This window comes from Coregonus lavaretus (genome assembly GCF_964263955.1).
Source record: "Coregonus lavaretus genome assembly, chromosome: 1".
Classification (NCBI taxonomy): Eukaryota; Metazoa; Chordata; class Actinopteri; order Salmoniformes; family Salmonidae; genus Coregonus; species Coregonus lavaretus.
The window spans coordinates 56,448,743-56,463,196 of record NC_139988.1 but is presented as its reverse complement, the minus strand read 5'-3'; the positions used below and the strand labels follow the sequence as shown (position 1 = coordinate 56,463,196).

Below are 14,454 nucleotides of genomic sequence, written 5' to 3'. Positions count from 1 at the left end.
GATCCCTGGGCTAGGCTATATCAGTGCAATAAGAATAATTATTGATATGTAGGTAGGTTACTGTATGGGTTGATACAGGTGATCATTCTCATTTTGAAACCAACATCAGTATAATAATTAAAATCTTCATAAAATGTATTTTCTTGCTACAGTATTGCCTGGTCCCCTACACTAAATTGCATTGATGTGAGGTGGTAGATAATATATATCCCATTGGGACCAACACCATTGATTGACTTAGGTCCAACTGTCCCTTTTACCACAATCTCTTTAGCAAACAGATGTCAAAGCACTCTGAATTCATAAGACATCATGATATGTCTGTGATAAGTTTGTTCTCCAGAACACTGTTATAATAATAATAATAATATGCCATTTAGCAGACGCTTTTATCCAAAGCGACTTACAGTCATGTGCGCATACATATGGGTGGTCCCGGGGATCGAACCATCTACCCTGGCGTTGCAAGCACCATGCACTACCAATTGAGCTACAGAGGATCCAGTCATCTCCAATCCCAGAGAGCATTAGCACTAAGAAAATACCGTCCCAACAGTAATCAAGGAAGACATGGATTCCTTCCAGTGAGGAGGATCCTGGGTTTCTCCCTAGCAAGAGGATGGAGCCATTCCACAATGTCTTCAATTAACACCTAGTGCAGAGAGAAGGGAGTCCAGCTCCTTTTGTGCCTCCTCATCCTTGGGGTGAGATGGGGAAAGGGGGGAGAGAGAGAGAGAGAGAGAGAGAGAGACAGAGAGAGAGAGAGAGACAGAGATAAATAAATTAATCTATTTTTTAACCACAACAATGACAAATGTGAGAAAACTAAGACTAGAGCACAAGAATAAGCCAGTGACACTACAGTCAGTACCCACCTCTTTGGAAATGGTTTGAATGGAAGTAGCAGCATCACACATCTTCCTGGCCTGACCTTTTTGCCCCAGGTCTCTGTAGCACTGACCAATCAAAATCAAATTCCTCATCATAATCAACATCATCACTGGTGCACATAAAAAGCCATTGGATTACTGTATATAGATGAATATAAGATGCACACATAACAAGAACATTGGCAGCCCAACTTACCTTGGCTAAAAACACAAAGTTTAATTTGGAGTACTTGGGACTGATCTCCTCCACCTGTGAAATAATGAAAATATAAGAAAAACACGAGAACACTGCACTTGCTGATAATCAACTCTTTCTAGAGTTCAGCTTCCCGAGGATGGGACAAAATGTATTCTCCTTGTCCAGAATCTCTGTAATGTGTCAGCACTAAGGGGATCCATCCCTGATTCCAGTATGATTTGGAATCAAACTCTCGTGAAAAGGTAGCCCAGTCTTAGACTTGGAAGCACAAATTCCGCCCTCGGACGCGACGATGTTGGAGTTAAGTGTTACCATAAAGCTAGAAAACATGGATGTATTATTCCATTGAACATGCACCAAAAACACTACCACTGACAAAAACACAGACTCACAGTTTATGTTCTAATTGCATAAAATCAGTCCAGGACAGGTATGACGTTGGTACACGATTTGGGCAAATGAGTGCAACTGAACTTGCTCAGCACACACAATCATAGACAGGACTAACCATAGCATTATTGTACCTCTAGCAATGGATATATAGACACAAATTAATATCTGTCTATGTACTGTATATTTCACTTGACTCAACCTTTTATTCTGACCCTATATAGCCTTAGCATTAATCATACAGTGACAAGAGTACTATGACAACACCTGGGCACTAGGTAGTGGGTAGCCACTGTTTGTGTACTTGGCTGTTGTGGCACATGTTGCATAACTCAGCAGGATGTGTTTGTTGAAGCTAGACACCCTCTACCAGTCCTTGCGGCCAGGAGCAACAAGTTACAACAGAGTCAACCACTTAAATCAAATTGATGGGTGAGATACACAAGACATGAGGAAGATGCATGCAGCAGGCCAGAAGCAATCTTGGCCAGGAGCAATTTCATTTATCTTTATATAAACGTGAAAAGTGTGAACACAGATTATGCCTCTTTAAATACTTGGGGTTTGGTCTTTGAATCTGGGTTCAGAAGCGACCTCTGGGCAAATTCTGACTCAACACAAAACAAATAGGCTGCTGTGCGCTACATGTTTTAATGGTTTGGAGAGAGCGCATGAAAGACAGTAGAGCCTATGGCTTTGCAAGATGAGTTAAAGCAAGAAAGATTGTATGATTATAACAGGTTAAAGTACACATTATAGAACTATAAAAGTAACTTTTAAATGAGAAATGTACTGGTGAAGTACATTTGCAAGGCCTGACACGCTTTACGCCAACTAACACTCATTGTCTTACGTCATATAGCACAACGATTACGCCTGCACTGATCTGTCTTGTATCTCGCAAAGGGTAATGGGATAGATCAAAAGTAGTCTGGCTACAACGGGCTGTCATAACATTGGAAAATACTGTATTACCTAGGTGACTTTGCCTAATGAACCCAATTTCACCCTCAAAAAGTCAGAATTAATATAAGATAAAACAATAAATCAGTAATTGCTTTAGACTATTTTTCTTAGTCGCTCAATTTTACATCTAGCTAAGAAGTTTGGTGCTTGAAGGAGCAGTATTTCCGGAGTTTGACAATGTGCACGAAAACTAGCTTAAATTTGCCCACATCAATAGTCTGCTAGCGCTAAGCCAGTCACTTCATATGAAATGAATAGGAAGCTAACCTACTGCACACACTCAATGCTGAACACCAAATGCTTCCTCCATAAGCTAGCTACCTAGCAAGCTACTCTAGCAACATTATTCTATCACAATGAGTGATTTGATTAGGGTCCCCATTAGCCAACACCAATGGAGACAGCTAGTCTTACTGGGGTCCGACACATAACGAAAAATACTTTACAGACAAAACACTTTACAATGTACATACAGTACCAACCAAAAGTTTGGACACACCTACTCATTCAAGGGTTTTTCTTTATTTTTGCCATTTTCTACATTGTAGAATAATAGTGATTTTAATTTTTTATTTGACCTTTATTGAACTAGGCAAGTCAGTTAAGACCAAATTCTTATTTACAATGACGGCCTACACTGGCCAAACCCGGACGACGCTGGGCCAATTGTGCGCCCTATGGGACTCCCAATTACGTCCGTTTGTGATACAGCCTGGAATCGAACCAGGGGGTCTGTAGTGACACCTCAAGCACTGAGATGCAGTGCCTTAGACCGCTGCGCCACTCGGGAGCACTAATGATAACATCAAAACTATGAAATAACACATATGGAATCATGTAGTAACCAAAAAAAGTGTTAAACAAATCAAAATATTTGAGATTCTTCAAAGTAGCCACCCTTTGCCTTGATGACAGCTTTGCACACTCTTGGCATTCTCTCAACCAGCTTCATGAGGTAGTCACCTGGAATGCATTTCAATTAACAGATGTGCCTTATTAAAAGTACATTTCTGGAATTTATTTCCTTCTTAATGCATTTGAGCCAATCAGTTGTGTTGTGACAAGGTAGGGTTGGTATATAGAAGATAGCCCTATTTAGTAAAATATCAAGTCCATATTATGGCAAGAACAGCTCAAATAAGCAAAGAGAAATGACAGTCCATCATTACTTTAATAATAATAATAAATAATATGCCATTTAGCAGACGCTTTTATCCAAAGCGACTTACAGTCATGTGCGTATCCATTAAGACATGAAGGTCAGTCAATCTGGAAAATTCCAATAACTTTGAAAGTTTCTTCAAGTGCAGTCGCAAAAACCTTCAAGCGCTATGATGAAACTGGCTCTCATGATCACCCCCACAGGAATGGAAGACCCAGAGTTACCTCTGCTGCAGAGGATAAGTTCATTAGAGTTAACTGCACCTCAGATTGCAGCCCAAATAAATGCTTCACAGAGTTCAAGTAACAGACACATCAACATCAACTGTTCAGAGGAGATTGTGTGAATCAGGCCTTTATGGTCGAATTGCTGCAAAGAAACCCCTACTAAAGGACACCAATAAGAGGAAGAGACTTGCTTGGGCCAAGAAACACAAGCAATGGACATTAGACCGGTGGAAATCTATCCTTTGGTCTAATGAGTCAAAATGTGAGAACCGCCGTGTCTTTCTGAGACACAGAGTAGGTGAACGGATGATCTCCGCATGTGTGATTCCAACCGTGAAGCATGGAGGAGGAGGTGTGATGGTGCTTTGCTGGTGACACTCTGTGATTTATTTAGAATTCAAGGCACACTTAACCAGCATGGCTACCACAGCATTCTGCAGAGATACACGATCCAATCTGGTTTGCACTTGTTTTTCAACAGGACAATGACCCAAAACACACTTCCAGGCTGTGTAAGGGCTATTTGTCTAAGGAGAGTGATGAAGTGCTGCATCAGATGACCTGGCCTCCACAATCACCCGACCTCAACCCAATTAAGATGGTTAGGGATGAGTTGGACCGCAGTGAAGGAAAAGCAGCCAACAAGTGCTCAACATATGTGGGAACTCCTTCAAGACTGTTGGAAAAGCATTCCTCATGAAGCTGGTTGAGAGAATGCCAAGTGTGTGCAAAGCTGTCATCAAGGCAAAGGGTGGCTATTTGAAGAATCTCAAATATAAAATATATTTTGATTTGTTTAACACTTTTGGTTACTACATGATTCCATATGTGTTATATCATAGTTTTGATGTCTTCACTATTATTCTACAATGTAAAAAATAGTAAAAATAAAGAAAAACCCCTGAATGAGTAGGTGTGTCCAAACTTTTGACTGGTACTGTACATTTAAAAACATTAACATGTAGTGTGTGTGCGTATCTATCAGTTACACATACATGTCAGTAAACACACAACAAGTAGGTCACATGTGGGAGAGGCGTTGTGCCGTGAGGTGTTGTTTATTTGTTTTTTGAAACCAGGATTGCTGTTCACTTGCGCTACAGTATATAAGATGGAAGGGAGTTCCATGCACTCATGGCTCTGTATAATACTGTACGTTTCCTTGAATTTGTTCTGGACCTGGGGACTGTGAAAAGACCCCTGGTGGCATGTCTGATGGGGTAAGTGTGTGTGTCAGTGCTGTGTGTAAGTTGACTATGCAAATAATTTGGAATTTCCAACACAATGTTTCTTATAAAAATAAGAAGAAGTCTTTACTCAACTCTTAGTCAAGAGAGACTGACATGCATAGTATTAATATTAGCCCCTGATTACAATGAAAAGCAAGACGTGCCACTCTATTCTGAGCCAGCTGCAGCTTAACTAGGTCTTTCTTTGCAGCACTTGACCATATGACTGGACAATAATCAGGATAAGATCAAACTACAGCCTGCATGCTTTGCGGAGTATGGTGTCAAAAAAGCAGAGCATCTCTTTATTACAGACAGACCTCTCCCCAGCTTTACAACCATTGAATCTATATGTTTTGACCATGACAGTTTACAATCTAAGGTAACACCAAGTAATTTAGTCTCCTCAACTTGTTGAACAGCCACACCATTCATTACCGGATTCAGCTGAGGTCTAGAACTTACGGAATGATTTGACCCAAATACAATGCTATTAGTTTTAGAGATATTCTGGACGCGTTTTGAAGAAGCAGCTAGCGCTGCCTATTCTACTGCGAGTCAGTGCATTAGCCTCCCGTCAGCTTCTGCTGCGCTCAGCTGATCCAAACATTAGTAGCGATCGCGGAGAAACATGCTGATCTACGGACTGATTTCTGATAACGGTTGAGGGAAGAGCAATGAATACATACTGTGTCAAACACTTTTGCGCTGAACTGCAATCCATGGTAGCGTGGAGAATAACAATACCTTGAGGAAGTTCTTCAGAGCATCTTGGACCGTGGCACTTGGAGGCTCTCCAAACAATGTAGCAGCAACTTTCCTCTCAATCCACGACAACTGAGCCACCTGAACAGAACCAATGTATAAACTGTTTCAGAACATGGCAAACCAGAAAAGCATTTAAACATGGTGGGTAAAGTAGCATTTAAGTCTGTGAAAGTAGCATTTACAGTGCATTCAGAAAGTATTCAGACCTCTTGACATTTCTCCACATTTTGTTAAGTTATAGCTTTATTTTAAAATTGATTAAATTATCCTCATCAATCTACACACAACACCCGATAATGAAAAAGCCAAAACAGGTTCTTAGAATTGTTTGCAAATGTATTAAAAATAAAAAACAGAAATACCTTATTTAAGTAGGTATTCAGTCCCTTTGCTATGAGACTCGTAATTGAGCTCAGGTGCAACCTGTTTCCATTGATCATCATTAAAATGTTTCTACAACTTTATTGGAGTCCACCTGTGGTTAATTCAAATGATTGGACATGATTTGGAAAGGGACACACCTGTCTATATAAGGTCCCACAGTTGACAGTACATGTCAGAGCAAAAACCAAGCCATGAGGTCAAAGGAATTGTCTGTAGAGGTGTGAGACAGGATTGTGTCGAGGCACAGATCTGGGGAAGGGTACCAAAAAATGTCTGCAGCATTGAAGGTCCCCAAGAACACAGTGGCCTCCATCATTCTTAAATGGAAGAAGTTTGGAACCACCAAGACTCTTCCTAGAGCTGGCCGCCCGGCCAAACTGAGCTGATCTGGGGAGAAGGGCCTTGGTCAGGGAAGTGACCAAGAACCCTATGGTCACTCTGACAGAGGTCCAGAGTTCCTCTGTGGAGATGGGAGAACCTTCCAGAAGGACAACCATCTCTGCAGCACTCCACTAATCAGGTTTTTATAGTAGAGTGGCCAGACGGAAGCCACTACTCAGTAAAAGGCACATGACAGCCCGCTTGGAGTTTGCCAAAAGGCACCTAAAGGACTCTCATACCATGAGACAAAATATTCTCTGGTCTGATGAATCCAAGATTGAACTCTTTGGCCTGAATGCCATGCGTCACGTCTGGAGGAAACCTGGCACCATCCTACGGTGAAGCATGGTGGTGGCAGCATCATTCTCTGGGATGTTTTTCAGCGGCAGGGACGGGGAGACTAGTCAGGATCGAGGGAAAGATGAACGGAGCAAAGTACAGCGAGATCCTTGATGAAAACCTCATATTGGGGCAAAGGTTCACCTTCCAATAGGACAACGAACCTAAGCACACAGCCAAGACAACGCAGGAGTGGCTTCAGGACAAGTCTCTGAATGTCCTTGAGTGGCCCAGCCAGAGCCTGGACTTTAACCCAATCGAACATCTCTGGAGAGACCTGAAAATAGCTGTGGAGCGACGATCCCCATCCAACCTGCCAGAACTTGAGAGGATCTGCAGAGGAGAATGGGAGAAACTCCCCAAATACAGGTGTTCCAAGCTTGTAGCGTCATACCCAAGAAGACTCAAGGCTGTAATTGCTGCCAAAGGTGCTTTAACAAAGTACTGAGTAAAGTGTCTGAATACATTTTAGCTTTGTCATTGTGGGGTATTGTCTTTAGATTGAGGGAAAAAACTATTTAATCAATTTTAAAATTACCTGTAATGTAACAAAATGTGGAAAAGGTCAAAGGGTCTGAATACTTTCCGAATGCACTGTAAGTCAGGGGATATGTCAGCAGAGTAAAGGATCAGATTTTTTTTTATTTTTCACTATACAAAGACACTTCCAAAATACTGTTGCCAAGGCCCTGTCACTCATGATTTGGAGACAATATAATCTACCAAGCAGTTTCTAATCTTAACACACACCAACCCATCACGACAAACAGTGAGAATTAGGGATGTGCATCTTTCCCTTTCAAGACGATTCGATACGTACCTAGATACATGGGCTCCGATACGATACAGGAACGATACGTTTGACTTTGAAATTATTGAGTGCGATTCGGTTTGATTAGAGAATACAATTCAATGCACTAACATTTGTCGCATAAACACATTCAACTCTAAATTAAAATCTGCTGCTGATGGAGCTCATGAGCTGGGCCTCTGAGCTGACTTCTCTCTGTGCGTGTTTGTGTGTGTGTGTAAATGATGTACAGTGCCTTCAGAAAGTATTCATACCCCTTGACTTATTCCACATTGTTGTGTTACAGCCTGAATTCAAAATGGATTAAAAAAAAAAAAAATCACACCCATATACACACAATCCCCCATAATGAGAAAGTGAAAACATGTTTTTAGAAATTTTAGCAAATGTATTAAAAATTAAATACAGAAATATTACATTTACATAAATATTCACACCCCTAATGACACCTGTTTAATTTTCTAAACTGACCACTTTTCAGGGAGTGTATTATTCACTGTATGGTTGACTTGGGTTAGGGTGGGTGTGTGTGTGTGTGTCACATACAGCATAGCACCAGCGGCCCAGCAGGTAGTAAGACATAGGATCCTGTGGTTTCAGCTCGATGGCCTTATCCAAATGATCCTGTGAGCAAGGGAGGGAGAAAACAGAAGAGGACCGACAGCATTAAGTGTTCATTCATTAGACCACACATTCTCCTTTACCTGATCGGTCCTTCTCGACGTACCCATCTACCCACTACTACTTCACAAATATCTCTCACACACACTTACATGAATGTACAACAAGCTCCTATTTGTCATGCAACCCTCTCCTTTTACCCTCCCCCTGTTCATTTCCACTCCATCGCAAAATCAGTCTCTTTCGCTCTTTCTCTACCCTCTCGCTCACTTTCTGTCTCCCTCCAACTCTCCTCCCACTCTCTCTTTCTCTCCCACTCACTCCCCCTCTCCACACATTGCATGTTCTTCATGTCCGCCCCCTTCTCCCTCTACCCCCACACCGTACGAGGCTTTGCAGGTAAACAGTTTGTGAAGCAACTGACAGGTAAGATAAATGCTACGTGCTGTTGCCCCAGTCTCTGCCGTTATGCAACCCTTACATCTGGGTGTTAGTGAGGGGAGTGATCAGAATAGCCCACGGGCAATAAGGCTAAGACATGTATAGCAGTCAGTGTATAGATGTGCTGTCCACAACTGTGTGTATAGGAACACTTTCTATGTTTAATTTGAACAACACCTGACCTAAATAAGACAGAGGGTGATGATTCTGGCTGTCAACTTGTGGCGATGGGAGGACCCTCTAGACACAGATAGGACTAAACACTGACAGTGACAGACTACAGGGGAGGTTCTGGAAAAGTACAAGCCCTGACCTCAGTTACCCTCTCTTATTATTATTAATTCCACCAATCAATCTGTGTGCCTGCCATCACCTCAGGTGTTGCTAATGTACAGTGCCTTCAGAAAGTATTTATACCCCTTGACTTATTCCACATTTTGTTGTGTTACAGCCTGAATTCAAAATGGATTCAATATTATTATTTTTTCACCCATTTACACACAATACCCCATAATGACAAAGACAAAACATGTTTAGACATTTGTGCACATTTCTTGAAAATGAAATACAGAAATATCTCATTTACATAGGTATTCACACCCCTGAGTCAATACATAATAGAATCACATTTGGCAGCGATTACAGCTGTGAGACTTTCTGGCTAAGTCTCTAAGAGCTTTGCACGCCTGGATTTTACAATATTTGCACATTATTCTTTTAAAAATTCTTCAAGCTCTGTCAAGTTGGTTGTTGATCATTGCTAGACAGCCATTTTCAAGTCTTGCCATAGATTTTCAAGTTGATTTAATTCAAAACTGTAACTAGGCCACTCAGGAACATTCAATGTAGTCTTGGTAAGCTACTCCAGTGTATATTTGGCCTTGTGGTTTAGGTTATTGTCCTGCTGAAAGGTGAATTTGTCTCCCAGTGTCTGTTGGAAGGCAGACTGAACCAGGTTTTCCTCTAGGACTTTGCCTGTGCTTAGCTCTATTCCGTTTATTTTTACACCCCCCCAAAAAACTCCCTATTCCTTGCTAATGACAAGCATACCCATAACATGATGCAGCCACCACTATGCTTGACAATATGAAGAGTGGTACTCAGTGATGTGTTGCGTTTGCCCCAAACATAACACTTTGTATTCAGGTCCTACAGTTAATTTCTTAGCCACATTTATTTTAGCATTTACTTTACTGCCTTATTGCAAACAGGATGCATGTTTTGGAATATGTTTATTAAGTACAGGCTTCCTTCTTTTCACTATGTTATTTATGTTAGTATTGTTGAGTAACTACAAAGTTCTTGATCCATCTTCAGTTTTCTCCTATCACAGCCATTAAACTCTGTAACTGTTTTAAAGTCACCATTGGCCTCATGGTGAAATCCCTGAGCGGTTTTCTTCCTCTCTGGCAACTGAGTTAGGAAGGACGCCTGCATGTTTGTAGAGACTGGGTATATTGATACACCATCCAAAGTGTAATTAATAACTTCACTATGCTCAAAGAGATATTCAACGCCTGCTTTTTAAAAATGTATTTATTATCTACCAATAGTGCCCTTCTTTGCGAGGCATTAGAAAACCACCCTGGTCTTTGTGCTTCAATCTGTGTTTGAAATTCACTGCTCGACTGCTCGAGATAATTGTATGTGTGGGGTAGAGAGATGAGGTAGTCATTCAAAAATTGTGCAACTTATTATGTGACTTGTTAAGCACATGTTTACTCCTGAAGCTTATGTAGGCTTGTCATAACAAAGGTTTTGAATTCTTATCAACTCCAGACATTTCAACTTTTCATTTTTAATGAATTTGTAAAAATGTCAACAAACATAATTCTACTTTGACATTATGGGGTAATGTGTGTAGGCCAGTGACACATCTAAATGTAATCAATTTTAAATTCAGGCTGTAACACAAGAAAATGTGGAAAAAGTAAAGGGGTGTGAATACTTTCTGAAGGCACTGTAGGTAAGGTCTGACATAGTTCAAGTACAGACAAAACAAACACTTGAATCGGTGACCACATGAAGATATAGCTTTGTGTGTAGACTGTCAGAAAATCACTTACTTTGAAGATGTAGCCATTCTTTATCCTGTTCTGCACAGTCTCATACTCTGTCATGATTCCACACATTATGGCGTACCTAGAGAACAGGGATGTGCAAGGTTATTCCAATATCCGAACAGACATTAGTACTCGAATACTTGTGTGAGTAGGCAATTCATTTTTGCTCGGCCAAAAAATGATAGGCCTATTTTAACACTGAAAATGCTTTTTCTAAATGTAATTAAAATATCCATGTGACATTGTTACATACTACAAGGATAATATACCATGACATTTCAAATGATTAATTTAATAAAACAACAAACTTTTCAATGTAGTTTTTATGAGATGTGCCCCATAGAGAGACAGAGAATAGAGAGAATTGTTCAGAAATGTTGCTTTGTAATTTTGTCATGCCAATAAAGCCTTTTGAATGTGAAAGAAACAGATCATGGAGAGATTGCGATAAATAAGAGAGGGGGAGAGAGCGAGAGAGAAAGATGGAGGAGGGTTTGAATAGGGGTCCTTCAGTTCAGTCTTAATCATTTTAAAAACGACACTATATGGTGAAATGTTAACTAATTTGATAAAGCTCTCCCTGGCAACGTTTCCTCATTTTCTTGTGATGCCTATTACTTCTGCCCTCTCTCCCACAGGAGTCAGGCATGATGGAGAGCAGGGAGGGGTTGGGGTGGTTGCCTTACTCACACCACCCATTCCCTGGATCACTAGCCACAACTCAACCCAGAAGGCGCTGGAAGCCAACAACACTCAACCTCCCAGACAAGCTCCTCATTAAACAACTTGGAGGAGAGATAAGATAAGCCGCTTTGCCTCTTTTCCCTGGTTCTCGCTCCCAATTAAAGCTACAGTCTAAGCTTTAGGAAGCTGTTCAATGGTCATTTCAATTATAGATGTGTACCCAATGTATAGCGTCAAAATATGGTTAAAGCGATCACTTGGATGTCATGGATTGTCAGTCCAAAACAAGTGGAGAGGCTGGCGTTCTGTTTTCAGAATCCCAGAATGCAGCTTTAATATACAGGGAAGAGGCTAAATAAAACAGTTCTGCGTACAGTGGAAGATGGTGTGTGTTTTTACCCCAGCCTGTAGCCTGTAGCTGTGGGTTTGGAGAGAAGAAGAATGAGGTGATCAAAGTCCTTTCACCACAAGGCCTCTAATCCTGCTGGTACTCACAGCGGGACATAAACACCTTTTATACAAAGGATCAAGGGGGTGAAAAAGTCACCTGACTGTGAAGAGGGTGGTGGTGGTGGTACTGATGGTAGATTGGGATGTGTGTGTGTTTGTGAGGGGTGTATGGTAGCCTGTGAAAGCATTTGTTGGCAGGCCATGAAATAGAGAGAGTCTCTCTCTTGCTGGGCTTTAATCAGATGAAATGAGGCAGGCATAGCGTGCTACTTAACCGGATTGCAGCTCCTAAAGAAAACAGTGAAAAACGTACCGGGTTATCTAGTGTGTTGTGCCAACTGCCAATGTTAAATTCTGTTGCCTGATTAGCAGGAAACTAATTTAGTAGGATTTTGTGTATGAACTGTGTACGTACCGATATAATATGCTCCATGTGATTCATACATGTACAGTACATTCGGAAAGTATTCAGACCCCTTGACATTCCACATTTTGTTACGTTACAGCATTATTCTAAAATTGATTAAATAAAAATTGTTCCTTATCAATCTACACACAATACCCCATAATGACGAAAACAGGTTTAAAAAAAAACTGAAACACCTTATTTACATAAATATTCAGACCCTTTGCTTGAAGACTCGAAATTGAGCTCAGGTGCATCCTGTTTCCATTGATCATCCTTGAGATGTTTCTACAACTTGATTTGAGTTCACCTGTGGTAAATTCAATTGATTGGACATGATTTGGAAAGGCACACCTGTCTACATAAGGTCCCACAGTTGATAGTGCATGTCAGAGCAAACACCAAGCCATGAGGTCGAAGGAATTGTCCGTAAAGCTCCAAGACAATATTGTGTCGAGTGACAGATCTGGGGAAGGGTACCAAAAAATGTCTGCAGCATTGAAGGTCCCCAAGAACACAGTGGCCTCAGGGAGGCAGATGGTCACTCTGACAGAGCTCCAGAGTTCCTCTGTGGAGATGGGAGAACCTTCCAGAAGGACAACCATCTCTGCAGCACTCCACCAATCAGGAATTTATGGTAGTGGCCAGACGGAAGCCACTCCTTAGTAAAAGGCACATGACAGCCCGCTAAAGGACTCTCAGACCATGAGAAACAAGAAGCATGACGACTTGCAGCGAGTTGTGAACTTCATCAACAACTACGCAGAGGATAATGCAATAGTATTACCAGGACACCACCGAGGACACAAACACTTTGGTGGAAAGCTGCTGCCATCTCATGTCACAAAAGCAGCGGTGTGGCTTCTCTACAAGGAATCGATGACAACACTTGGTATGTAAAGCATAAACAACACGTTTTGATTATTTAATTTAACCCTGCAACGAGTAGGTGTGTCCAATTTTTTTTGACTGGCACTATATATACACTACCAGTCAAAAGTTTGGACACACCTACTCATTCAAGGGTTTTTCTTTATTTTTACTATGTTTTACATTGTAGAATAATAGTGAAGACATCAAAACTATTAAATAACACATATGGAATCATGTAGTAACCAAAAAAGTGTTAAACAAATCAAATTATATTTTATATTTGAGATTCTTCAAACACTTTTTTGATTACTACATGATTCCATATGTGTTATTTCATCGTTTTGAAGCCTTCACTATTATTCTACAATATAGAAAATAGTACAAAATAAAGAAAAACCCTGGAATGAGTATGTGTGTCCAAACTTTTGACTGGTATTGTATGTAAATGTAATATTTCAGTTATTTATTTATTTATTTTTCTTAAAAATTTCACTAAAACGCATTTTGCTTTGTCATTATGGGGTATTGTGTATTGATTGTTAAGGGGAAAAAAACTATTTAATCAATTTTAGAATAAGGCTGTAACGTAACAAAATGTGGAAAAAGTCAATGGGTCTGAATACTTTCCGAATGCACTGTATAAAGTGGGTAAAACAGTATGTAAACATTATTAAAGTGACCAGTGTTCAATTACTATGTACATAGGGCAGCAGTCTCTAATGTGCAGGGTAGTGCAGCGGGTGGTAGCCGGCTAGAACAGTGACTAAGGTTCAGGGCAGGGCACTGTACGGAGGCCGGCTAGCGGTGACTGTTTAACAGTCTGATGGCTTACCAAGAAAAACTTCCAAAAGGACTAATTTGAGGTAAAACGCAGTTGGAGCACTCAACAAAAGAGATTGATTTCTTAATGCTCACTTTAATCCATTGTACAGGATGCTGACCGGTGACTGACGTTGACGTCAAGCTGACGTCTTCCTCAGGGTTACCTGACCATTGCACAGCTCCTATTTCTAGCCTAGTGGCTCATTGAGACACAACAATATAAAACAATTATAATGATAATATGTTTCAAGGTAAATGGCAAATTATAGCACAAAATAAAAAGAGAAATAGTGTCTCATTAATCAATAGGCCATGTCAAAATATACATAGGTGATATTTGGATGTCTG

At 40.6% G+C, this 14,454-nt stretch overlaps 1 protein-coding gene across 1 annotated transcript in view; it reads right to left on the bottom strand.

Moving 5' to 3' along the window:
• Window positions 1-641: 641 nt before the first annotated feature.
• rmdn2 (regulator of microtubule dynamics 2) overlaps window positions 642-14,454 on the bottom strand; it is a gene marked incomplete at both ends in the record, with an annotated part of 61,648 nt that continues 47,835 nt past the window's right edge. Inside the window, 6 exons of the mRNA XM_084165022.1 lie at window positions 642-698; window positions 876-956; window positions 1,087-1,140; window positions 5,811-5,909; window positions 8,293-8,370; window positions 10,875-10,950. Of these exons, the coding sequence (XP_084021148.1) occupies window positions 642-698; window positions 876-956; window positions 1,087-1,140; window positions 5,811-5,909; window positions 8,293-8,370; window positions 10,875-10,950 (445 nt within the window). The remainder of the gene's footprint in view (window positions 699-875; window positions 957-1,086; window positions 1,141-5,810; window positions 5,910-8,292; window positions 8,371-10,874; window positions 10,951-14,454) is intronic.